The sequence below is a fragment of the Bison bison genome, unplaced genomic scaffold, assembly GCF_000754665.1.
Source record: "Bison bison bison isolate TAMUID 2011002044 unplaced genomic scaffold, Bison_UMD1.0 scf7180017864458, whole genome shotgun sequence".
Lineage (NCBI taxonomy): Eukaryota > Metazoa > Chordata > Mammalia > Artiodactyla > Bovidae > Bison > Bison bison.
Genome location: NW_011495020.1, coordinates 5,340,614 through 5,368,361, shown reverse-complemented (window position 1 = coordinate 5,368,361; position 27,748 = coordinate 5,340,614). Strand labels below are relative to the sequence as shown.

Below are 27,748 nucleotides of genomic sequence, written 5' to 3'. Positions count from 1 at the left end.
AATAGAGGGGAAATGTTAGAGAAGCAGGAAAGGAATTTTTGGTTTTTTTTGCGTGTGTGACTTTCACAAAAGAGGTCTTATTTTAGCCGATTGAATTGGAATTTCCCGGGGAGAAAAGAATTTGAGAAAAAAGAAATTACACAAACAAGAGCCTGGAGATAGAAAAGCAAACTGGCCAGTATCCAGGGTGGCTTCAGCAAAGGATAGAGTTGAGCTTTTAGCATATGTGTAGGATCTAGAACATATGAAGAGATAGTAACATAGACATTTTATAATGGGTGGAATGGAGGTTAAAATGGAATGTAGAAAGATGAAGAAAGCAGTTGGGGAAACTTGCTCTTCATGATTTTATATTCTTTCCAGGGTAGATGGTGAAGTCATTTGCAGAGAGGGAGTAGACTGACAGAATTGGGGGTTGAAGGAGAGAAATAAGGATTTGCAACACTGATGGAGTAGGAAGAGGGAATCAAAGGAAGTGTTAAGGAATGGCTGAGCAACATTGAAAGTTTAGCATTGATTGGATTTAAAAGTTGTAATGAGTACAATGGACATGGATATGAGACCTTCTTAAGTGCCATATGGTAGCCCAGGAGAAGGAGAGAAAAAAAGACAGTTTATAGAGATTGATGAGCAGGGTGAACTGGTCTACAAGTGGAGCATATCATTGAAAGGAATGGTGTGGGTGTATGGAAATAAACACTGCCTCCAGGCTAGACTGGGAAAGAAATTAAGCTTGGAGAGGCCAGATGTTCTAAGAGAACAGGATGGAAGGGGAGGTCAGAAGACCGGAGGCTGAGATGAGGGGGAATAGGGATGGAAGTGGGAAGATGTGGTTTTTCTGAGAAAAGCAATTTTTTTGAGTTGGAGCAGAGATAAAAATGTTACAGATTGAGTAAAATTGAGGAGTTTTCAAAAGAGTCATTGTTGTATAATACAACATTGTATTATAAAACAATGACTCTTTTGAAAACTCCTCAATTTTACTCAAAAGAGTCATTGTATTATAAAAATACATTAAAAGTCATTTATTTAAAACTCATAATTCCTTCATTTTCCCATAGAAACAGTATTAGGAGTATAAATTAATTTCCTAAACCAGCTCACATGTATTAAATACTATACACCTGCATTGGAAATAGTAATACACACACACACACAAAATATGTATTCCGTATATTTAACAAATAAACTTGAAAAGAGATGTTTAAAAAATATTTAAGTTGATATTTGAAAAAAGACGTTGAATTAGATGAGAAAAGGAAGACGAGTGGAAAACTATTTTCTAATAACAGCTTTTTTGAGATATAATTAATATACCATAGAATTCACCCTTTTCAAATATATAATTCAGTGCTTTTCAATATATTCACAGGGTTATACACCCATCAATACTGTCTAATTGAAGGACATATTCATCATCCCCAGAAGAAGCCCCATACACATTAGCAGTCACTCCTCACGCCTGCTTGCCCCCCACCCCTGGCAACCAGAAATCAGTCTGTCTGTGTGGATTTGTCTACTCTGGACATTTCATATAAACAGAATCATGAAATATGTGGCCCATGGCAACTGACTTCTTTCACTTAACATAATGTCTTTAGGATTCATGTGTGTGTCAGTAGTATGTATCAGTACTTTGCTCCTTTTTATGGCCAAATAATATGCCACTGTATGGGTACATTTCATTTTGTTGTTCCCCAGGACATTTGAGATGTTTCCACTTTTGGCTATTGTGAATAATGCTGCAGTGGACGTTTATGGGCATACATAAACGTTTGTGTGGACATACATTTTCAGTTTTCTTAAGTATATACCTAGGAATGGAATTGCTGGATCATGTGGTAAATTCACATTTAACTGTTTGAAACCACCAAATTATTTTCCAGAGCAGCCGCAGTATTTTACAATCATCAGGAGTACATGAGACTTCCCTTACCAACACTTGTCTTTCTAATTTTAGCCATCCTAGCAGGTGTAAAGTGGTGGGTATCTCATTATTTTAATTTATGATTCCCTAATGGCTAATGATGTTGAGCATCTTTCCATGTCATTTTTAACCATTCATATGTCTTCCTTGGAGAGATGTCTCCCAAATCCTTTTCTCAATTTTTAATTGGGTTATTTGTTTTTTTGTTGTTGAGTTGTAAAAGTTATTTATATAGAAATTTATATTTAAATATTGGGAATGGGCCTTTTAATTTTTCTTAAATCTTTTAAAAAATATTTAGTATTTGGTGAGCACTTCAAAAGATCTTCAGTTCAGTTCAGTCGCTCAGTCGTGTCCAACTCTTTGCGACCCCATGAATCGCAGTACGCCAGGCCTCCCTATCCATCGCCCACTCCCGGAGTTCACTCAGACTCACGTCCATCAAGTCAGTGATGCCATCCAGCCATCTCATCCTCTGTCGTCCCCTTCTCCTCCTGTCCCCAATCCCTCCCAGCAACAGAATCTTTTCCAATGAGTCAACTCTTCGCATGAGGTGGCCAAAGTACTGGAGTTTCAGCTTTAGCATCATTCCTTCCAAAGAAATCCCAGGGCTGATCTCCTTCAGAATGGACTGGTTGGATCTCCTTGCAGTCCAAGGGACTCTCAAGAGTCTTCTCCAACACCACAGTTCAAAAGCATCAATTCTTCGGCGCTCAGCTTTCTTCACGGTCCAACCCTCACATCCATACATGACCACAGGAAAAACCATAGCCTTGACTAGACGGACCTTTGTTGGCAAAGTAACGTCTCTGATCTTAGAGTTTGATAGTACTGGTTCTCTAATTTCTTTTCCAAACACACAGCTTTTTATCTTTATGATGTAGGTGTACAAATGTATGAAATTATTTCCCCATGCTTGTTAACCATAAATAAGGTCTTTTCCTAATCCTAAATGGAACAATATAAGAAGAATGATTTTGACAAATGTAATATCTATACTCTGAATTTTTCAGCTGAGTAAAGATGACAGCAATCAAGCATGCATTACAAAGAGACATTTTTACTCCAAATGACGAACGCCTGCTGAGTATTGTCAATGTCTGCAAGGCAGGAAAAAAGAAAAAGAACTGTTTTTTGTGTGCCACAGGTGAGTATTTAATAAGGAAAGATTTCTTTTATTCCTTGGAGACATTTCCTGGTTGTTTATAAAATATTCTCATTGTCTCTGTGATTGGAAAAACTGTTGGGCCAGCACATTCATTTTTTTCAGTTGTCTTTAATTAAATCTTAAAAAGATACAAAAGCACTTCCATAATATATAAAGGTATGAACACTTGTGTAGCCACCACCCAGGATAAAAGGAATATTACCATTACCTTTGAAGTCTCTTGTGTGCCCTGCCCTGCTCCCATTCCCTTCCCTCCCTCATTAAGAGGTAATGAGTATCCTGAGTTTTGATTTACTATTTCCTTGCTTTTCTTTATCATTTTGCCATATATGTTTGTAATCCCAAATAATGTATTGTTAGATTTGCTTTAAACTGAGCATAAATTGGATTGTAACACATGTATTCATTTGTGACTTCCACTCATCAGTAGGTTCATGTTAGTGAGTGTTACGTCTGTGTTTCTCCCATGCCTATTGAGTCTTTTATTTCCACTGCTATGTAGTGTTCTGTTCTGAGAGTACAACTGTTTACTTACCCATCCTACTAGTGATGACCAGGAGATTTGTCTCCAGGTTTTGCTATTCAGGCAACAAAACATGTTTGTCCTTGTCTGCCAGTGTATAGGCAAGAATTTTCTTGGGTAGATAGCTAAGTATGAGATTGCTGGGTCACAGGCATGTGAATGATCAACACTATAATAATAAATTATTTTCAAAAGTAGTTGTATTGATTGCACTCCCACAGGCAGTGTGTATTTTGGGTTCTCCACATCTTAGTCTAAACTTGGTTTTGACACTGGGTTTTGACAGACTATCAGTTGTTTCCAATCTGGCGAGTGTGAAATAGAATCTCATTGTGGTTTTAAACTGTATTTCCCTAAATAAAAATGAGACTAAGTCTCTGTTCATGATTTTATTAGCCATTTATTGCCTAAAGTTGCCTGTTTAAGCCTTCTATTCATTTTTCTACTGTGTTGCTTGTCCTTTTTGGTTGGTTGATTCTTTGAGGTCTTTATATAATGTGGGTGCTAATTTGTTGGTTATATGCATCCTGGTTTGTGGCTTGTGGTTTCACTTGTTATGATGCCTTTTGATGACATTTATAATTTAAATGAAATCAGATTAATCAGTCTGATCGTTTATCTGACCATTTATGGCCTTTTGTCTCTTGTTTGAGATGTCCTTCCCTACCCTGTCATGTGTCATGTCGTGTGTTGGTTGTTCAGTCATGTCTCACTCTTTGTGACCCCATGCGTTGTAGCTCACTAGGGTCCTCTGTCCATGGAATTCTCCAGGCAAGAATACTGGAGTGGGTTGCCACTCCCTTCTCCAGTGGATCTTCCCTACTGAGGGATGAAATCCAGGTCACCTGCATTGCAGGCGGATTCTTTACCATCTTAGCCACCAGGAAAGCCCTTAAAAGTATTCTCCTGTATTACCTTCTACAAGTTTTATAATTTTACCTTTCATATTTCAGTCTTTGATTTACCTGTATCCATGTTTGTAGTGATAAGTGTTTGTTTTTTTCTGGTCACTTTCTTATATCTGGTTTTTATGTTGTTTTGTGGGTATTTTGTTGTTTTATCTAAATTTTATAATCAACCTGTCATGTTCCAAATTTTGTTAGGATTTTTATTGGAGTTGTTTTAAATCTATAGTTCACTTTGGAGAGAACGTGCATTTTTATATAAAATCTTGTTCATGCATATGGTGTGGTTTTCTTGGTCTTCTTTAATGCCTTTCAACAAGGATTATAGTTTTAAAGACTTTCAGTAAGTTTTATAATTTTAAAGGCTTTTGCACTTGTGTTGTATTTACTCCTAGGTATTTATTTATTCCTAGATTTTTTTATACCATCATAAATGATAATTCTTATTAGCATTAATACATTTAAAGACTTTATTAGTTTTTTAGAGCAGTTTTAGGTTTACAAGAATATTGAGAGGAAAGTACAGAGAATTCCCATATATACCTTTACCCTTACATGCATAACCTTTCTCTACCACTCACCACAATGATACATTTGTTACCAAGAATAAATCTACATTAACAAATTGTAATCACCCAAAATCCATAGTTTACCTTAGGGTTCAATCTTGGTGTTGGTTTGGACAAATGGATAATGACATATATCTGTCATTATAATGTCATACAGTATTGTCACTGCCCTAAAAATTCTCTCTGCTCTGCATGTTCATCTCTTCCCCAATTCCTGGTGACCACTCATTTTTTTACTGTCCCCATAGTTTTGCCTTTTCCAGAAGACCAAATAGTAATTGGAATCAAATAGTATGTAGCCTTCTCAGATTGGTTTCTTTCATTTAGTAATATGCATTTAAGTTACCTCCAGTGGTTTTCATGGCTTACAGCTTACTTGTTTTAGCATTACATAACATTCCATTGTCCAGATACACCACAATTTATTTATCCATTCACCTACTGAAGGACATCTTGGTTGCTTCCAAGTTGTCAGTTTTGAATAAAGCAGCTATAAACATCTGTGTGCAGGTTTTTGTGTGGACATGTTTTCAGATTCTTTTAGTAAATACTGTGGAACATGATTGCTAGACTGTATGGTATGAGTGTATTTAGTTTTGTTAGCAAATTGCCAGACTGTCTTCCAAAGTGACTATACCATTTTTAGTTCCCACCATCAGTGAATGACAGTACATGTTGCTGTACATCCTCACATGTGTTTGGTATTGTCAGTGCTCTGGATTTTGGCCATTAAGAAGGAAATGACCACCCACTCCAGTATTCTTGCCTGGGAAATCCCATGGACAGAGGAGCCTGGCAGGCTACAGGCTGTGGGATCACAAAAGAGTCAGACACGACTTAGTGACTAAGCAACAGTAGGTGTGTAGTGGCATCTCACTTGTTTTCATTTGCATTTTCCCCATGAGAAATGATGTGGAGCACTTTTCATACGTTTATGTACCATCTGTATATTTTCTTTGGTTGGATGTCTGTCAAGGTCTTTGGCCCATTTTTTAATCAGAATATTTTGTCTTATTGTTGAGTTTTAAGAGTTTTACTTATTAAGGAATCTGCCTCTGACCCTCTAGTCTGATTTAGATTCTTCTTTTAGTAATCTGTGTATTCCTCAGTCATAGCATTTGTTATGAAATACTATTCCTGCTTTAGTATCGTGTGGTGGCAGTGAAGAATCTGCCTGCCAATGCAGGAGACACAGATTCAATCCCTGCATCAGGAAGATCCCCTGGAGAAAGAAATGGCAACCCACTCAAGTATTCTTGGCCAGGACATCCCATGGACAGAGGAGCCTGGCAGGCTACAGTCCATGAGAGTCAGAAACCGCTAAAAGGGTCAGAGACCGCTTAGCAACTAAACAACAATAGGCATCTGACAGCTGTTTGCAGTGAATGAATGAATGAAGAATGAGGAAATGAATAATGTCTCTAATGAAAGTGTATGTTTTATTCAACAGTGACAACTGAACGCCCTGTACAGGTGAAGGTGGTCAAAGTCAAGAAATCTGATAAAGGAGATTTCTACAAAAGGCAGATTGCTTGGGCCCTTCGAGACCTGGCTGTGGTAGATGCCAAGGATGCTATTAAAGTATGTTTTTCTTTTTTTCTTTGACGTGTCTTTCATTTTATAACATAGTATGTCGACTTCTAAGATGATCTAAATTTATTTTGTGACCCAGTGGTTCACCACCTAACCTTGAATTAGTCTACAGTGTATTGTCCAGCCTTCCATTCTCCTACTTCTCAGTCTTAGGCTACTAAAAATAAGTAAATATGTAAGCTTGTTTCATTGTTGGTGGGTTTTTTTTGAGCTGCAATTATGTTTGTTCACAAGCTACGTAATTAGAGCAAAATAACCTTGACTGTACATTTCTTTGTTTAGATTAGGTATACTTAGTATAGAATCCATGAATTAGTATGGATTTTAAGGTGGTTTGTAGTGTGAGTTTTTTAAAAAATCATTGTTTTGGTAAAACCTCATTCAAAATCACATAAAATATAATAAAAGTGAATCTTCCTCAGGTAGCCCTCACAAATTAATGCAGAATCATCAGCTGAGGCAGCTGAGCTGGCCCTGTGAAGCCATGGTTTGAATATTGTGGCTCCAGTGATGGCACTGAGTTACACCCCTTATTCTAAGGACTTTAAAGAATACGATTGTTGTTGTTAAGTCACTAAGTCGTGCCCAACTCTTCTGCGACCCCACAGACTGTAGCCCACCAGGCTCCTCTGTCCATGGGATTTTCCAGGCAACAATACTGAAGTGGGCTGCCATTTCCTTCTCCAGAAAGAATAAAATATAAGATATTAAAGAATAAGATATCACACCTTCTGCTTAAGTCACTCTCAAATTCCAAGAAGGTTGAATAATATGATAATCATGATAAAGGGGCACCTTTATTCCTGACAGTTCAAGGCTTTTCACAGCAGTACCCCTTAAATAAAAAAAAGGAAATCAAGTAGAGCTCTTCAGGTTAAAGCATGTGCCTCCTCCTCCTCAGCCTCTCTAACCCTGCCCTCATCTTCCTTCATAGCCCAGGGGCCCTTCCAGAGCTCTCGGGGGTGCTTTGCAGCATATCCTCTATACTGTGGATGGGGCTGTAAGCAAGGCTTATAGTACTGTAACTGCAGGTGCCCTGTGAGTGAGCTCTTCAAGTCTTTACACTGATTCAAAAGGCACAGAGAAGTGAAAATTACCTTTGTAGAGCAGTCTGATAAAATAAAAGTCTGGTTTTAGGCTGACCCTGATTCAGACCTCTGAGGATCTAAAAGCTGTTCAGAATGACAAGTAGTTGAGTCAGGTGCAAACAAATTTTTTAAAGAAACAAAAACAAGTTTAGGAGAGTTCTGCATATCTGTAGAGTTGTGATTTCTTTCAAAGTGGAGAGAATGCCTTTTCTGTAAGTATTTTAGGGAAAACTGGGCCTTTGTTGATTTCTACAAAGCACCCAATTTTTAGAAAAATGTGGAATGTGGAAAACGGGGTCTAACAGGTGCTTTGAGTGTGGGTGCATGTGTATGTATTTGAAAAGAACACAAAAATGAGATTTTTAAAAAACACTTTGCATTATATAATAATTTCTGTTATTCTGGGAAGGATCAAGAGGAAAGATTTTCTGTTTAAGACAAAATACTTTAAGGCCTTTTTAGAAACTCGCCTTTATTAAAAAGCTTTCTTCTCTTTAGTAGTTTTACATTTCATAAGCCCATTGACTTGTGTAATTCACTAACATTGCTAAATGCTTATTTGAATGCATTCCTCAGCTGACACCTCATTGCTGACTTGCTTAATGGATTTTTTTTTCATTTTATGCAAGCACCTTGGTGTGTGTATGCTATATATGGATATAAAACATAAAATTTTTATACATAGTCTAACAGCCATTTAGCATCACACATTGATTTGTGTGAGTGTTGCTGCTGGAGCACTCAGCTTCTTTTATGGCATTATGGGAAATATTCCCAAGGAGGAGATCATTTCCCATCAAGTTTCATGTTGGTTGCCAAGACTGTTAGATTTCTTTATAGATACTAATGCGATTACCTTTTTTTTAAGTGTATTTTACTGAAGTACAGTTGATTTACAATGTTGTGTTAATTTCTGCTGTACAGCAAAGGGATTCAGTTAGACATATACATACATTCTTTTTCATTTTTTTTTCCACTATAGTTAAGCATAGGATATTGAATATAGCTCCCTGTGCATACAGTTGGACCTTGTTTATTCATTCTCTCTCTATATATATATAGTTTGCATCTGCTAGTCCCAGACTCCCAACATACCCCTCCTCCCCTTTTCCTCCCCCTTGGCAGCCCCAAGTTTGTTCTCTGCATCTGTGAGTCTGTTTCTCTTTTGCAGATAAGTTCATTTGTGTCATGTTTTATAGTCCATATATAAGTGCTACACGGTATTTGTCCTTCTCTTTCTTCACTTAGTGTGATAATCTCTAGTTGCATCCATTTGTTGTAAATAGCATTATTTCATTCTTTTTATGGCTGAGTAGTATTTCGATCAGAGAAGGCAGTGGCACCCCACTCCAGTACTCTTGCCTGGAAAATCCCACGGACAGAGGAGCCTGGAAGGCTGCAGTCCATGGGGTCGCTGAGGGTCGGACACGACTGGGCGACTTCACTTTCACTTTTCACTTCCATGCATTGGAGAAGGAAATGGCAGCCCACTCCAGTGTTCTTGCCTGGAGAATCCCAGGGACGGGGGAGCCTGGTGGGCTCCCGTCTATGGGCTTGCATAGGGTCAGACACGACTGAAGTGACTTAGCAGTATTTCAGTGTATATATGTACCATATCATCTTTATCCATTCATTTGTTGGTGGACATTTAGGTTGTTTCTATGTCTTGACTATTGAAATAGTGCTGCAGTGAACACTGGGGTGCATGTATCTTTTCATACTATAGTTTTGTCCAATACGTGCCCAGGAATGAGATTGCCAGATCGTATAGCAACTCTGTTTTTAGTCTTTTGAGGAACTTCCTTACTGTTTTTCATAGTGACTGCAGCAATTTAATGCAACTACTTTTTCATTGTAAATGAAAGTTTTTAATCGCTTGTCATTTTAGTTCTGCTTATTGAGCTATAAATTAATTAGTACAACCATCCTAGTGTAATATGTCAAGTCTTAATCCTTAAATTATCTCAGATCTTCATAATAAAAGTCTGGTATCACTTTTCTTCCATGTTTGTGGTCTTTATTTACATTTTATCCCCCTAAACAACACTTTAAACTAATTGAATGTATGATTAGCCTTCTATAGAACATTAAAAACATTTGAGACTATTTTTTAATTCCTTAGATGTAAAGAAAAGTGTACATCTATATGTTTTCATTTTTTATATAGTAATCAAGTAGTTCTGCATTTAAGGGAGAATATCAAGGCATGAAATTATTGCTGTAATTTGACTTAAGAGACATGTAGAGAGCATACTGCAGTTCTCTCACATCAGTTGAACTTCTTTTTCATTAAAATAAGGCCACCACTATTTTCTACTTTTGAAACACTCTTAATTATTCTGTGTTTTCAGAATTGAAAACAGGAGCAGTCCCTGCTTTCCACCTCATGTGTTCTTAGAAACCACACTCGGGTATAGGTTGTATTTTTTCTCATATGTTATAAGGAATTAGTGTCAAATCACAGTTATGAATAACAGCACATTATTAAAGAAAAAGTGTAACTCTGAAACCCCCAAAGGCAATTTAAAAAGAAAAATCAAAACTCAAGACCACTGTCATCTTACAAAGTAGGAAGCTGAAACACATGCCGTTAAGTAGACATCCTGTACTTTCACGTATAGACCTAACGGATATAGAAGGGAAATTGCCAACTATGTTGTTTTTAATCCAGCTTCTTTTGGGAAGCAAATAAATTTTTGCTATAAATTGAATTTTCTGAACCATTTTCTACAAGTCACTTAGTTGATTTTTAATGGTGATTTTAGCTTTTTGTTTTATTGAAATATAGATATCTATTATGTGTTTTTATTGCAGGAAAATCCTGAATTTGATTTACATTTTGAAAAAATATATAAATGGGTTGCCAGCAGCACTGCTGAAAAGAATGCATTTATTTCATGCATTTGGAAATTGAATCAGCGATATCTTCGGAAGAAAATTGATTTTGTCAATGTCAGCTCACAACTTTTGGAAGGTAAAGTTAAATAAAAGTGTATATGTAAAATAAAATATATCTGTAAGTGAATATATAATTTGGCATTCTTCAAAGTAATTAAAACTCTGAAAGATCTTTTTTAAAAAATAATTTTCCTTATTGCAGAAGTGATGCTTATTTGTTATAGAAAATTGATTCAGTCACTTAATAAACTTAATCCTGAAATATAACTACTGTTAACATTTTGTTAGATGTTCTTCTGGTCTTTTTTTCTATGCATATTTAAATACTTGTTTTTAAATAAATTTATGTTGTTACCTCCCATTCTTTTTCATATAATGTATCGTGAACATTTTCCTTATTAAACATTTACTCAGTAGTATTTTTAATGGCACCATAGTATTCCATTGTATTGGATATTTTTTAAGTAGTCACTTTTTAAAAGTTTTCCAGTCTTTGCTTGTTTTAAACAACTCTGAGATGAATATCTTTATAGCTGTATTTTTGTGTAGCGTATTGGTGTAGTATTTAAGAATACAAGTCTGGAGTCAGACTGCCTGGATTCAAATCTTGGTTTTGTCCCTTACTATAGTTTTGTGACCTTGGTTTACTCTTTGTTTCAATTTCTCTTATCTCAGAAACAGAGATAATAGTATCAACTCCATAAGATTATTGTAAGGATTAAATTACTTAATATATGAACATGATGAGAACAATGCCAAAGCTGTAGTAAGTACTGTTGTATATTCGCGATTATTATTCTTTTATCCAGGGTAAAGTCCTTAGACATGAAGTAAATTAAGGTATTTTAGATCATACATCTTCAGGAATATTACTAGGGATTATTTTCTGTTATAAGACAAAGAATCTACTGTTACTGAAAGTGTACAATGAGGTTTTTTTTAACTTGAAAATTTCTTTTATAAGGGCACACATGTTGTGAGAAGATGGTTCTGTGTGCCTTGCAGATACAATTTGTTGTATTCCTCATCTCAAAGAAAGTAATTGAAGTAGCAGCAGATGGACAGAGTTGTAGCCCCTCTTTACTAAGGGGAAAAAAAATAAGTAGATTTGTCCTAAGTTGTATATTAGCATTTAAAAATAGAATCTTCTGTTCTGTCAAGTTGAAATATCTGAAATTGCCAATATTCAACCGTTTTGACCTATAAAAATGTCAACTTCAGGTACTTCAGACTGTTCTTTGGCTTAGCTACTGGCCTCTGTCCTTTCTCCATTTTGTTTTACTTAATTCCTTTGCTGTTCGGCCGCCTGTCTTTCTCTCCTTAAATGTAGTGTCCTTGTCCATCACTTATTAATTAGTGAGCCCATTACTGGTTTCAGGCTTGATGCTTGGAACTGGCAGGGGCATCTCTCAGGCCCTGTGCTCCTCCCTACAGTGGGGCTGGCCTTGTGTCTGAGGCCTCAGGGCTTCCATCTCACCAACATTCACCTCCGATGACCGTTAAGAAATTTATGGTAATTTTCCGTGCCTTGAATATTAGCTTAATGTGCTCTGACTGAAAGTGAAAGTCATTTAGTTGTGTCCAACTCTTTGCAACCCCATGGACTATACAGTCCATGGAATTCTCCAGGCCAGAATACTGAAGTGGTTAGCCATTCACTTCTCCAGGGGATCTTCCCAACCCAGGGATTGAACCCAGGTCTCCCGCATTGCAGGCAGATTCTTTACTAGCTGAGCCACCAAGGAAGCCCAAGAATACTTAAGTGGGTAGCCTATCCCTTCTCCAGTGGATCTTGCTGACCCAGGAATCAAACTGGGGTCTCTGGCATTGCAGGCAGATTCTTTACCAGCTAAGCTATTTAATTTTTTTTTTTTTCAGCATTTCAGGATTGAACATTCTGGTCAGTGAATGATTCATAAGCTTTCTGTTCCGTTTTCAAATATTATATATATTTCAAGATGTTATTTATTGCCTAAAATATATTTTAAACCAGTATATTTTGTTCAGTCAACAATATGGGAAAATACATACCCTACCTGTATTTCTCTCATTGAGGAATAGCACCAAAATCAATAAGAGTATTGCTGTTTTTTGAGAATAAGGTGACTAGCTTTAAAAAAAGAAAAGACATTTAATTTTTTAGAGCCTTAAGCAAAGGTGTAGACATTTTTATAAACATTAACCTAATTGAGATCAATTTTAAGAATACTAAGATCCTTAAGGATCTCATTTTGAAAATCACTTTCTATAAATCAGTAACTATTGCTTTGATTTAATGGAGTTTATATAGTAGCTTTATTAATAATTATAAACTAGTTTAATGTCTTACTGGACTTTAAAATCATGGCCACTAATTGGTTTTTTTTTTTAAGTCTCTAAGCTTTGGGTTATGTTAGAAAACAAATGCGAAATTACCACCATTTCCTTTTAAGAGCTAAATAATCATTCAAGTAAGACTGTTCATTGCAGTAACAGCTTTAGTAGTTTTCGTTGGTGACAACTGAATGTTCATGCTAGTAACTGGGGCTTCTTGGTAGAATAATATTTTTAAAACAGAGCTTTGTTAACAGGTTAAGTCAGAAAATTTTGTTTGGCCTTTTCTTTTTCATTCTTACAGCCTGATTTTTTTTTTTTTTTTAATCTTTGACTTGAATTCTTAAAAGCCAACTTGAACTGATATCTTGTGTGTGTTTTAAATTGGTTCCATCTTGTCCTTTCTAACAATTTTTATGACTAATCCATTGTGAGGGAGTGTCTGGGTAAAAGTTTTGGGTCTTGAGTGAAAATAACTAGACTAAATGCATGAGTCACAACTGACCTAAAAATAATCCCCAGGAAGTAATCTGTTTTCCAGTTTTCTCCTCCAAGGTCTCAGCAGTACTGTATGTTACTAAGAGAAAATAGAAAGATAAATGTATTTTTAGTCACTGTCAGAAAATGAATAAGAAAAATGAACTCTGGAAATTTAGCTTCTTATGAATATTTCCAGTTGGTAGTTGTATTTGCCATTGTCTTTTAAGCTTTAATTTAGCATGAAGTTCAAATGAGATGTGGGTAGTATTTTTAATATTTAAACCTGTGTACATTTCTACCCAGCTAATATTCTTTGCTTACTTTCCTCTGCTTTTTTCATACCTTTTACTCTCCAGAACTGCCTAAAGTTACAGAAGGTGCGTAACACCTTTTCTTCTTATTCTATTCCATATATTATATTCCACAATATTTTATTACTTGCCATTGTTCTTTACTATTGGTTGCATATTTTATGAAATTGTGTGCAGGGAAAGATGTATTACAACAAAATCCATATGGTAATAAAAATTAATGATAGTATTCATTATTGACTTCCAAAGAGCTGTTTATGGAAGAGAAAATACTTCTGAAATAATTACGATCATTTAAAATATTTATTTATTTAAAATATTTACTTGTGTAAGGAGTGTATAGAATGATTTGGGCGTTCCCTGCCCCTAGTGGCTAAAAGGCTGCACACAGGACACTAACATTTCCAGAGGGACTGTTTCGAAGGGCCAGGAGCTTGGTGATGCTATCTAAGGAGCTTATATTTGTGTACTGCAGTCTGTAATTGCCTGTACCAAAAGTTTCAGCCCCTCCTTTTTTTTCTGGTACCTTATCTAAACCTGCCTAATTAACATTCTTAAGAGTAAATCATTTTTACTTTGAATTAGGTGTATTTTGTTCAAGGACAAGTTAACATATGTCAAGTCATGCTGAATGAAGATTCTCATTTTCATACAAAATAATGAATATTTAAAACACTTGGAATTTGTGTTTTAAATGGTGTCCCATGAATTATTGAAAATCAGTAACTTTGTTTCGAGGTTTATTTAAGGGTAAAATTATTTTTTTCATTTTATGTCTCTTAACCTCAAGATTTATATAAAATCCCATATGCTGAGTGTTCTTTCCAGAAAGTGAACTGAGACATTTATCTAGAAAACATCTCAGTTCTGACCTCATGGTCTTTTGTTTTGAAGCAGGAAGACAGTTGAAATTTTTGTAGTCTTACATGGCCATGTTGTTGTTCTTACTATAGAGATATTGAGAAAGTTTCTATTAGCTGATCCTTAGAAATTTTATAAATGCATGTGAAAATTTTTTAAAGAAAGAAATGGAAAGTTCAGTTAATATTTTCATTGCCCAAAATAAATTATGAATTGTAGATACATTTTTAAAATTTCAATTGAAAGTTATTTGGAGGAAAACACAAAACATAACAAAGACAAAAAGAACAAAAATAACGGAAGAAGATGTTACCTGGGAAAAAAAGGAAAGCAAATTGTTTCTCATGTGTCCTGAATTCATAAGCATTATTGTATTAGAGCAACAGTTACCTCAGGTAGGAAAAAAAAAAGCTAGGTTTGTGCATGTGTTTCGTTTCTGGTTTTATATTTGTTTTATAGTTTAATTATGTTTTGGAAAAGTGTGACTAAGGCCTATTTTAACACAAGTCAATAAATTAGACTGCATGCTTTTGTTATACTAGACATTATGTTAACGTAAGCAGTTCTTCATAAAAATAAGTCTTTTTTTCATATACTTTGAATCATTTTTTTCCTATTTTTCAGCCACTAAATGTGACCTGTGCTTATAACTGACCTTACGTAGAAGTACAATGCTGTTACCCTTCCTAGTTTTTTACTACTTTATTTTTAATTTTTACCCTCTTTTAAGAATCTGTTCCAAGTGGAGAAAATCAGAGTGTGACAGGAGGTGATGAAGAGGCAGTCGATGAATACCAAGAGTTAAATGCAAGAGAAGAGCAGGATATTGAAATAATGATGGAAGGCTGTGAATATGCAATTTCCAATGCCGAGGCCTTTGCAGAAAGGTTGTCCAGAGAGCTGCAGGTGCTAGATGGGGTAAGCCTCTGTTGTAACGTGTGACTAGTGATGTGTGGTGAACTGAGGAGACTGGTGATGTTCATATTCTACGGCCTCTGCGCTTAAGCCTGGATAGTGTGATTACTGCTGTCTTTCCCTAGAAGCGCATTACCAGCTGCCCTCCCTCCATCTTTCATTGTTCTTGTTCCAAAGACAGAACCATTTCTATTAGGCCAGTGAAGGCAGTTGGCTGAGGTTCTGGATTTGGGGAGGTTCTTGATATGAAGTGATGGAAATAGAAAGTAGCCAACCTGAAACCACCCTGGGGGTTGAATCCCCTGCCTCTGAAACACTTCAGAATAGTTCAGGGCAAGAGAATAACATTTTTGTGGTTTGGGGGGAAAAAATAGGTAAAAGTTAGAAAGAGAGAGAGTGAGCTGAAAGAAGTGAGTCCTTTACCCAAAGAGAGCAAAATAGTGTAGTGAAAACAGGAGAACCAGGGCAAGAGGATGTTTGACTTCTCTGAACTACTTTGGAATAGATCCTGTTCATTTGTATGCAGGTATATGAGCTTGTATCTAAATGTACATCTTTAGGAAGTAAAAAGCTACAAGTGGCACCTCTCCTGAGAAAAATCTAAAATGAGAATGTTTTGGTGGGGGGTGGAGTGTGGTTTTGTTAGGCAAAGTATGCATTTAAGAAGAACTCTCAGAAAATAAGGAATGTTTTGAAGACTTTAAAGAGTGTTGGCATTTTATACAAGAAAGGTACAGAAGTTGTAAGGTTGAACTGAGGTCCAGAGATTACAATAGTCCAAGCTTACAAATTTGTAAAACTCTCAGGAAGTAAAGCCTAGAAGAGACTTCAAGATGTTGAAGTGAAAATTGTCCTGAATCAGTTCAAGTTCCAGCTCTGCTGCTTAAGATGTCAGTGGGTCTGAGCTCTGCTGCCTTTACAGTTGGGCTGCACCTACAAGTGAGTTATTATGAATAGTATATAAAATAACATGTCACATTTTAGCATCACTCATACAATGACATTATTTTAATTCTTTATCCAAATTTTTTCCTCATATCGTGTTATATGCCTTCTTAATGTGGCTTTGTGGTTTGTGTTTTCTAGTTAATGTTGCATCTGTGTTCCAAGTCATCATATTACTTTGCAGTTTAATTTTGGATTTGAAAGCTTCTGTATTTCAGGGAATTCAGAATCAATAGTCAGAATCTTTAGAAAATATTAATAAGGGGTTGGTGGTTTGTTGCTGCTTTGGGAAAAGAAAGTAGTTGCAAATGAAAGAGAAAAGAAAGAATACTGTAAAAGGAGCTATCTTATGGCAATAGGCTCTTCCACATCCTATTAGTACAAATCATGCTACAGTTATAAATTAGTTCTATGTATCCATTAAAGACTGGCATGCTTCTGCTACCCTCTTAACTAAGGTAGTAAGATAGATGATTATTATGCTTTTGTTTACCCACTCCAGTGTTCTTGCCTGGAGAATCCCAGGGACGGGAGCCTGGCGGGCTGCCGTCTATGGGGTCGCACAGAGTCGGACACAACTGAAGCGACTTAGCAGCAACAGCAACATCATGCTTTTGTTTAGGGTTTGACGTAAATAGTGCAGATTATAGAAAATGTTTATAGTTGATAGAGCTAAAAGAAGTGTCAGAGATGGTATAACCTAATGCCAGTTAGTTTACAGAAATGAGAGTACACCATTACTGATGATACATCATGGGGCATACCCTAAATAGGCAGTATTGAGGTCTGGTCCCTAACCTCCATATAAGGGAAAGTGTGCTTCCCTGAAATACTATGTACAAAAGTGGAATGCAAACACAAAGTAGCAAATTAAAGTAGAGGTGTAGGTGTGTATGTCAACCTTTGTGGCTGCTGCTGCTAAGTCACTCTGCTGTCAAAGAGATTAATGGATATTTCATTTAAAGCATATGAAGTATTACTTCTCTTTTTAACTTTGTAGGCCAACATCCAGTCAATCATGGCCTCCGAAAAGCAAGTCAACATCTTAATGAAGTTACTGGATGAGGCTCTCAAGGAGGTGGATCAGATTGAATTGAAACTGAGCAGTTATGAGGAAATGCTCCAAAGTGTAAAAGAACAAATGGATCAGATCTCGGAAAGCAACCACCTAATTCATCTTAGTAACACTAATAATGTAAAACTCCTATCTGAGATAGAGTTCCTTGTGGTAAGCATGATTATAAACTATTAACAACAATTAAAAAAAAACAACTAATGATCTCTAAAGCCCATTTGTAAATATTTTCTAATTTCCTTAGGAGAGCAAGATTTAAAAATACTGACATTTCAAAGACCCAGTAATAGGATTGAGTAGCATCTTACCTGTAAACTTCCTAAGAGTAAACAGACAAATGGTGTGTTTATTTACATTCCAGAACCACATGGACCTGGCCAAAGGTCATATAAAGGCACTTCAGGAAGGAGATCTTTCTTCTTCCAGGGGCATTGAGGCCTGCACCAACGCCGCAGATGCCCTGCTGCAGTGCATGAATGTGGCTCTTCGACCAGGTATGACCATAAAATCTGCCCAAGAACCTGGAACTAAGCTTCTGCCTTAGTGTAAAGCTGTTGACAAGAAGTCCACAAGGCAAGTGGTTTAGGGTTAGATTATTAGCTATTGAAACAAGTTTCACTTACTATCAAACATAATTTATATTGGCACGAAGAACTTTTTAGTTTCAGTACCTTCTGATTGACCATCAGTGACTAAGTTAACACCAGGATTTTTCTTCAGTGCTGTTCACAGGACCTAGGACAAAGTAGATGCCATAAGGCTTTGCTAGACCAGCAGTTCCTAAACTTGAGCTTGCAGCAGGATCACCTAGAGGGCTTTTTAAGACACAAATTGCCAGGTGCCACCACAGAATCAGTAGGTCTGGTCGGAGGCCTTAGAATCTATGTTTCTGACCGTTCCCAAGTGATGCTGAGGCAGGACCACAGTGTGAGGATCGCTGAGTTATACTGTTTTTCCCCCTTACCTTTCTTTTATAAACACATGAATAAACCAGTAAAACTTTGAGTTCTTCAAAACTGAAATATGGCTTCTGTTATAAATGTACTCATTAGACAACCAGGAGCTCTTTAACCCATTAAATAAGTTGTTACAATTTCAGGCCATGACATGCTTCTGGCAGTTGAACAGCAGCAGCAGCGTTTCAGTGATTTGCGAGAGAATTTTGCCCGGAGACTGGCCAGTCACCTCAACAATGTTTTTGTTCAACAGGTAATTTTATTTTATTATATTACTGTCATGTTCCTGTAGCTTAAAAAGAAATTGTCACGGAAGAAATTTTAATGTATTTAATTGGGAGCACAGTATGTTCCTTTATATATTTATTTGATTTTAATATTTTTAGATATATATGTATTTGCTCATAGATGTATTTGGAGCCTCAGTGGTCTCCTATGAAGACAGTTCCTTTTAGCTAAAATTCCCTAAGTTTTAAATAATTATGCTTACATATTACATATACCCCATTTAGACAATCTTGTTTACAAAAATAAGTCCAAACTTGTTATGTGTTTAATGTTTGGCCTGTTTTATTTTTCAATATTTTCAAGTGAGAACAGGGACTTGATTCCATGTTTTAAGTGTTTCATTGGCTCCATGTATTTATAAATATGAGAAAAATGACTAACTCAATTGTAAATTCTAGTTGATTTAATCTTATATAAAACCTTTGTCTCTATTTTTATGTGGAAAGGGTGTTATAATTAAGGTTGTGGCAATGCTATAAATGTTACTATTAAGTATACCTTAGAGGGATTTGAATAGAAGGTGTTTTATTTAATAAATAATAAATTAGACAATATTTATCAAATAAATTAGGTGTAATAAATTAGATTTTGTGTATTTATCATCTCTTTAATAGGGATTTGGGGCAAAAAAAGAAAGTTGAGTGAAATTTTGTTCATCAGAAATTCTGTCTGAAATTCTAGGTTCTTATTTGTTTTCACTTTGTAGTATTCTGAAACAATTGTGTTTATTTTATCTCTGACTAGTTTACTCAGGCCCTCCTTCAGCTCTATAACAGGTCCTACTTTCTTTCGGTGCCTGTGAGTACATCAACTTTGGCTCCAGCTTCTCTGATTCTTTTTTTTTTTTTTTCTGTAAAGTTTACTAAGCTTAATAGCAGCAGAATCTTTATAGTTATAATTTACTGATTTAAGCTACCTGTTAACCATATTTGTGGCAGTTTTTTTAATGTCCCATAACAGAAAGTTTATTTAGATGCAAAAGGCATTTAATCTCATTCTGCTTGCCTTTCTTTCTGTCGTTCTTTTATTCACTCACTCATTCCTTTATTTGGAAGTCATTTGCCCAGTGATTAAAGATGCATTCCAGACATTTCACTGGAACAGATGAGAGGCTGATTCTTTCCTCTAGTTGCTCATGGTCTAGAGAAGGGACACAAACAGACTGAGGGAGAGTATATATTATGGTGGTACCATGGGAGCATAAAGGAAGATCAGCTAACTAAGCGGGCAGGGGGGAAATGGGAAGACTCTCTTAACATTCCACTTGACTTAAAAAGCATGAGGAAAAAAGTAAACCTAGGAATTACATAAGAAATACTAATGCACATTTTTCTTACACTATTATTTCAATAATATCTATTTCTACACAACTCCCTAGTTTTTAAAAATAATCCTGTTGGCAGGGGTGTAGTCCACATTTGTAGATGGTACTGAAAATACCAGTCAGCAAGTGATAATCTTTTCTCCACCCTCAATTGTTATAACATGCTATTATTTGTGATTTTGCTTCCTTGCCTTATAAACTAATGGCTTTGTTTAAAATGACTGCTTCCCAGTTCTGAAAATCTAATACGCATTGTTACACGTGAGTAATGCATGTTAAAAACCAGAATGTTGCAACAACCTGGAATGTGCTGAAGAAGATGAAAGATGATGTCCCAAGTACAGAAAAGAGATTTTCTTTGTGTTAAATTTAATACTTCGTGTCACCTAGCAAAGAGTTGGGAAACAAGGGTATTTCTATTCCTGGTTGTGGGGCACACTGTCCGGGAAGATTTGATTACCTCATTGTGTCACATGTCTTTGTCTGTCATCAAATTTTGATTGTGTGTCTGACTTGTGTGTCACATGGTGTGACAGTACTCACTGTCCTCCATATGTAAGAATAAGAAATGGCTCCTACCCTCAAGATGCTTGTGTGGATGTGTTAAAAGGAATGTACTTAAAACTCTACAGCAGTGTGTACGGGATACCTTGGAGACACCACAGTAAAGTGAATATGTCAGTAAAGCAAGTCACATAAATTTGTTGGTTTCCCAGTGCATAGAAGAGTTATGTTTACACAGTATTGTAGCCTGTTGTGTGCGATATCATTATGTCTAACAAAAGAATGTACACACTTATTTAAAAAATACTAAAAATTGCTAACCACCATCTGAGCCTACCATCTGAGTCATAATCTTTTTGCTGGTATAGGGTCTTTCCTCAATGTTGATGGTGCTGGGGGACCAAGGGAGTGATTACTGAAGATTGGGGTGGCTATGGCAATTTTTTAAAATAAGACAACAGTGAAGTTTGCTGTAATGATCAACTTTTCCTTTCTCAGACAGTTTCTGTATAGTATGCAATGCTGTTTGATAGCATTTTACCCACAGTAGAACTTCTTTCAGAATTGGTGTCAGTCTTCTCAAATCCTGCCACTTGCTTTATCAACTAAGTTTATATATTACTTATAGACTAAATCCTTTGTTGTCATTTCAGTAGCCTTCACAGCATCTTCACCAGGAGTAGATTCTATTTCAAGAGACCAGTTTCTTTGTTCATCCATAAGAAGCTACTTCTCATCCATTAAAAAATCTGTTAAATGAGATTATAACAGTTCAGTCACATCTTTAGACTCCACTTCTAATTGGAGTCTCCAATTAGAGAACTCCACTAGTTCTCCTGCTTTCTACCACATCTATAGTTACTTCCTGTACTGAAGTCTTAAACCTCAAAGTCATTCATGAGGGTTGGAATCAGCTTCTTCCAAAACTCCTGTTAATGTTCATTTTGACCTCTTCTCATGAATTACAGTGTTCTTAATGGCATCTAGAATGGCCAGTCCTTTTCAAAAGGTTTTCACTTATCGTTACTAATTTATTTATCTATAATAAGAAATTTTAAACAATGTCTTAATTTTTAAAGTATATAAAGAGTCAAATTCTTAGCACAACTGAGTTCTAGATATGATAGTTATCTATATTATTGATTGAATTAAGCAATTTATGTATTTGATTTTCCTTCTTCCTATATATATTTTGGAACCAGTTTCTCTAAAATCTTTCTGTTAACACTAACAATATTTAATATATCTTAATAGTCTGAAGGTAATGATGTTCTTTATATCAGTGAATTTTCAGATGATGGTGATCTGAAAATGCTACTTGAAGTAGAAAGCTTCGAATAATAATATATGTAAAAGAGCTTTGTTAAACTGTAAAATTCTTTATAAATTTTGATTCTTCCATTTTGCAGAAGAGGTGAAGGTTTTTAATTGAAGAGCTTTCCTGACATTAAATAATATAACTTAACATGCAGTGACCTGAGTAAACACCTATTGAAGAACATAAACCATGATTTTGAGTCTTGAATCATTGAAAAAATTAATGAGGAAGAGTGGGATAATGGAAATATATCTAATATTATTATTAATAAGGGCAGAATATTTGAAAAACATTTATCAGCAATAATAAGTTTGTCAAATACTCCTTCCTTTTAGTCAGTGTAACTTAGTTAAGACACAATTTGGAGACATTAGCAGACTTAAAACTAATCTCTATCTGCGTACAGTATCTAATATCTGTGATTCAGTGGAATCTCAGTCATCCTGATGTGGCAAACATTTCTGAAATGTAATGTTTGTATTGACCTTCAGCAATTTTTGAGTCTGGTTAAAATGATTTTGTTTGGCATGTTTTTAAAAGAAAACAAGTGAGACTCACGTGACTAAGGTTCAGATTCTAGCCTTCCTCCTGTGTGACCTGTGTAAATCACTTAACTCTTTGAATTTCAGTTTGTTCTATTGGATAAACTGATCTACTGGATCCATATACTCTAAAACAAAGTCAGGATGCATCGTCTGTCTCAGGCTGTTTGAAAACTTACTAATTTATATAAGTCATGTCAAGGATTAAAAACAAAATTATATAGTTGCTTGTTTAGCAAATTAATGGAAAAATTAAAATTACATTAATATTAGGGATTATCCTGGAAAGGGCTTCTCAGGTGGCTCAGTGGTAAAGAATCCACCTGCAGTGCAGAAGACATAGGTTCGGTCCCTGGGTGGGGAAGATGCCCTGGAGGAGGAAATGGCAACCTACACCAGTATTCTTGCTGGGAAATCCCATGGACAGAGGAGCCTGGCAGGCTTACAGTCTATAGGGTTCTCAAAGAATAGGACATGACCCAGCAACTGAGCACCAAGCGCTATCCTGGAAGGCCCAGGAAACAGTCATCTATAGTCCTTCCTAGTTCTGAAATTCTGTATCCTGTGTATTTTCATCTGCTGTTTTAAATATTGTAGACTCTAATGGAAATATCATAGATGTAGACAATTTGTTCTGAATGACTTCCCCTGTTTGGTGTGTGTTTCTTAGTAACAGTTTATATCATGATATTTATTTGCTTAGTAAATTGTAAAATGATAGGGGAGAGGTAAACTTAATTAAAACATTCATTCTTAGCTACTTTAAAAGATAAAATGAGTCGATTTATCAGAGAGTCATTCTTGTGTGTTTATGACTGTTTTATGGTGGTGGTGTTCAGTTTGTATACACACATGATAAAGACAAGTAAGTACTCAGTTCTTATATTTCTATGTTGTTTTTGCTTGGCCATGCTTGATCATTATTAAGGATGTTTAGTTACAACAATGTTTCTTTATACTGTCAGTGATATTTATGTACTTATTTATTCACTCTAGGGTCATGATCAGAGTTCAACTCTTGCTCAGCACTCTGTTGAACTGACTTTACCTAATCATCATCCATTTCATAGAGACTTACTGCGATATGCCAAGCTGATGGAGTGGCTAAAGAGTACCGATTATCGAAAATATGAGGGACTAACAAAGGTATGGATTTGACGTCAGTTACTCACTGAGTATAGAGCATTATCTTTTAGAATCGAGAGGTCATGTGTTCAGTTCCGCAAGTGACATGAAACACTGTTGTATATTCTTAGAAAAGCAGCAAGTAGTTGAATTTCTGAGCACTCATTAGCTAGGGAGAACATTTATTTTATTTACTTGAATGGAGAATAGCTATATTTTGAACTTCAATATAGTATTAGGCCATACTGCAGCTTGAAGCATCATTCAGTTTAAATAATTATTTCCTGAGTTTCTTTATGTGCAATATAAAAACTAGAGAGTATGAAGATATTTTCAGTGAGGCATTTGCTTTCTAAGAATCTGTAATCTATTCTTTTAAGCACGTGCAGTATGCCTCTTTATTAAACAAACACTCCACTGTTCCAGGCACATAGAAACATAGGTATTTCTGTTCCTGACTGTGGAACACACTAGCTGGAAAAATTGGATTATCATATTATGGTACATCTCTTTGTCAGTCACCAGATTTTCACTGTGTGCCTCTTTTGTACTCACTGTAATCCATATGTAAGAATAAGAAGTGGCTCCCACATATGCTCCTACTTCCAGAGAGCATCAGGTCTGGCAGGGAAGAACAATTATACTTAAAACAGCTGGCCATAGTTAAGTGCTAAACTGGAAATGAGTTTAAATGTATGGCAGTTTAGAGAAAGGAAATTCATGACCCGAAGCCACAGGAGAAAACTTCATAGAAAACATTGGATTTGACCCTTTTCCCAGGACTTTAAGAAGGCCAGGCTGACTGAAGCTGAAATTCCATATTCTAGAAGAATGAGAAGTTAGGTTAAAAAATCTGAGCTGTGAGTCCTAACAGCATTCTTCACACATAGGAAAAGACTTGATAGGGGAAACTAATTAAGAACCTAATATAATAATGAACTGAAATGAAATCTTGAATGAGGAAGATGATAATAGGAATAGAGATTATAAATCACAAGAGAGAATCCAAAAACAAGGGACAGGACGGTGCCAGACTTGTGAGACGTAGAGGTTAGAACAGTGATAAATACCACTTGGGCTTCCCAGGTGGCGCAATGATTAAAAAAAAGCCACCTGTCAATGTAGGAGATGCAGGTTTGATCCCTGGGTTGGAAAGATCCCCTGGAGAAGGAAATGGCAACCGACTCCAGTATTCTTGCCTGGAGAATCCCATGGACGAAGGAGCCTGGTGGCCACAGTCCACTGGGTCACAAAGAGTTGGACATGACTGAGTGACTGAGCACACACATACACACAGATGTCTGCAGTTGGACAAGAGAAGAGTCATTCATGCATTCACTTAGCAAATGAATTGAGCATCTATTGTGTGCTAACACTGTTGTATGCGCTAAAGATAACAGCACTGAAGAAAATAGGCGAACGCTTGACTGTTGAGAGTACGTATTCTAGTGGAGAAGGGCCAACACAAAAGGCAGTTTGTAGTCTGCTGGAAGGTACTGCTGAGAGCTCTAGAGAAAATAAAGCAGGGAATGCTGGGACATCAGAAAGGTTGCAGTTTCAAAAAGGATGGTCAGAGAAAGCAACATTTGAGGACACATTTTAAAGGTAAGCAGGGGTGAGCAGTGGGAATTACCGAGGAAAGCTTTCCCAGCACAGCACAAGTGCCCCAAGGCAAGAGCAACCTGGAGCACTGGAGGAGCAACCAGGAGGCCGTTGTGGAGGGAGCACAGTGAGCCAAGTTCAGGATTAGAAGGGCGGGCATGAGAGGTGAGGTGGGCAGGGCAGATCTGGAAGGCACTGTGAACCATTGTTAAGAATTTGGTTTTTACTTTCAGAGAGATGAGGGGGGGAGGGTGTTGATGGGCTTTGAGTAGCAGAATGACATGATCTCACTCATTTATATAAATGGCCATTGTAGCAGGAACCCATGGGTTCAGTACTCTACTGTTGTGTTGTATTCTGATTTGTTTTGAGTCAGCAGAATTCTGATTTGGAGATAGCTTACAGAATAATATTTGTGTGACTGGAATCTTTGTCTTCTGAAGTTTTAAGGATTAATACTGTATTTTGAATAATTAAATATTGTTACATCTTAAGAGTTTTGTGCCAACAAGCGCTTTGTCCCCTAGTGAATATTCAAATGAGTAAAATAATCAATAAGCTTTTTGCCTGATTGTGTTCTCAGTGAATATTATTGCCCTATCTTTATATATATATGTATCATTCATGAATGTAGTATAAAGTGAAGAAGCAAGACAGTAGCCAATCTAGCACTGAATTATGGAATCATTCTCTGCTCACAGTATATTTTAAATTGACAATATTGATGTGCTTTTTTAAATGAAATTATCTTATTTCCAAGGAATCTTACTTTATCTTGTGTTTGAACTTGTGACAGACCATGCAGTTTTATGCCTGATACTCTAATTTGGTTGCTCAAGTGTTTTCAAAAATAGGAATTTTATTAATATGACAAAGAAAGGAATGAAAGGAAATGGAAAGAAAGGAATGAAAAAAGGAACCTGACAAATCAGTGTTTCTTTGGTAAGAAATAGTAATTAAATCCAGATACTGTTTATACGTCATACTTCCCAGGTAGTGTGCTAGTGGTAAATAACTCACCTGCCCGCACAGGAGACATAGGAGACCCAGGTTCAGTCCCTGGTTCGGGACGGTCCCCTTGAGAAGGAAATGGCAACCCACTCCAATATTCTTGCCTGGAGAATTCCATGGACAGAGGAGCCTGGTGAGCTATATAGTCCATAGGGTTGCAGAGAGTTGAACCCAGTTGAAGTGACTTACACTCACCTTTGTACTTGGTTAGTTGTACCCAGCTCACACTTTTTGGCAGGACCAGGAAAAGCTTGTCTTCATTTCTTTAGGGATAAGAATAACTAGGCTCTGCCCCAACTCTACTTATGGCTGAATCTAAGCAAACCCCTGATCTGGGGTATATGTAATTAGAGCCTAAGGAAAATACAGGTGCGTTGGACATGTAATGAGCTTGGCTGCCCAGAATCCCTTCTCCCTAGCTGGGGCTCTGATTATGCATGTAGAGCGGTTGATCAGGTCCATCCATGTTTAGGTAGGAACGATCTTTCCTCTCCTAATAGTCCCCTGCGGCCAACAGTCTTGAAGACTGCTCAGACATCGTCTCTCAGCCTCAGTCCTATATTTGTAAATATAGAAAATAAAACATGGTGTTATCCGTAAGACTCTACAGTGAGCACAAAGTAAAGTTGGAAATACTGCCTGAGATAACAGTATTTAAACTCAAGATAGTTGGATTTTAAGTTAGGTGCTGTATACAGGGTGCTAAGAAAAATACGTACAGTGAGAAACATCTTTCTGAATTTAGTAAATGAATGAACTGAGAGTCACACCTTTCTGTGGCCTTTCCCACCCCTGAGTTCTGTTGAGAACCTGGGGGAAGGTATTCAGTCATTTGAATTGTATTGAAAAAGAAGGTGATTTTCGGTAGTCTGTTCAAATCACTGTTTTCAAAATAGCAAAATAGCTGTTTTGAGACTGTTTAAATTGCTTGGGTAGTAGTGTGCACTTAATTTAGGTATTGGAATGCAGTCTGTTATATTGAGTGAGTTGAGTAGAAATCTAATGATTTTATGAATTATAGGTTGATCAGTCATTTACATTGATTTCCAGTGATCAGTGTTTTTGTGAGAATTTAAAATTCAAAGAATGAGATGCAGAAAAAGTGAAATAGGAATAATTTTAGGGTCTGTTTAACTTTAGATTTGCTTTTGAAGTTACACACAAAGAACACAGGAAAAAATTTCCTATTTAACTTTACTTACGGAGAATCTGTGGGAAATGTATGTGGCATACAAATTGGAATAAGCAGGCTTTATATTATGTTTCATCCAAAAATTTTTTATAAGGACATATCTATCTATAAAATATCTAAATATATCTAATATCTAATATATATTTATATATTTATAAAATATCTTAAAAAATCAATGATGAACTATGAATCAGTATACAGATAATTTAAATGATATACCTTTGAAAGTTACATCTGATGTTTAAAGCAAAGTAAACTGTTCTAAAACTGGATGTGTTTGAAATTGAAGTGTAGATTCCGTGATAAATTTAAAAG

At 36.2% G+C, this 27,748-nt stretch overlaps 1 protein-coding gene across 6 annotated transcripts in view; it reads left to right on the top strand.

Annotated features, from left to right (window-relative positions):
• The window catches only part of EXOC1 (exocyst complex component 1), a 55,875-nt gene that overhangs the window by 3,661 nt on the left and 24,466 nt on the right, over positions 1–27,748 (top strand). For 4 of the 6 annotated variants that reach the window (XM_010859668.1, XM_010859666.1, XM_010859667.1 and 1 more), the window contains exons 2-10: positions 2,941–3,074; positions 6,543–6,673; positions 10,588–10,747; positions 15,367–15,554; positions 17,497–17,724; positions 17,933–18,065; positions 18,671–18,780; positions 19,560–19,613; positions 23,500–23,649. In XM_010859668.1, coding sequence (XP_010857970.1) covers positions 2,951–3,074; positions 6,543–6,673; positions 10,588–10,747; positions 15,367–15,554; positions 17,497–17,724; positions 17,933–18,065; positions 18,671–18,780; positions 19,560–19,613; positions 23,500–23,649 — 1,278 coding nt within the window. In that variant the 5' untranslated portion in view covers positions 2,941–2,950. The remainder of the gene's footprint in view (positions 1–2,940; positions 3,075–6,542; positions 6,674–10,587; positions 10,748–15,366; positions 15,555–17,496; positions 17,725–17,932; positions 18,066–18,670; positions 18,781–19,559; positions 19,614–23,499; positions 23,650–27,748) is intronic. The other 2 variants (XM_010859671.1, XM_010859670.1) reach the window with 1 other exon arrangement.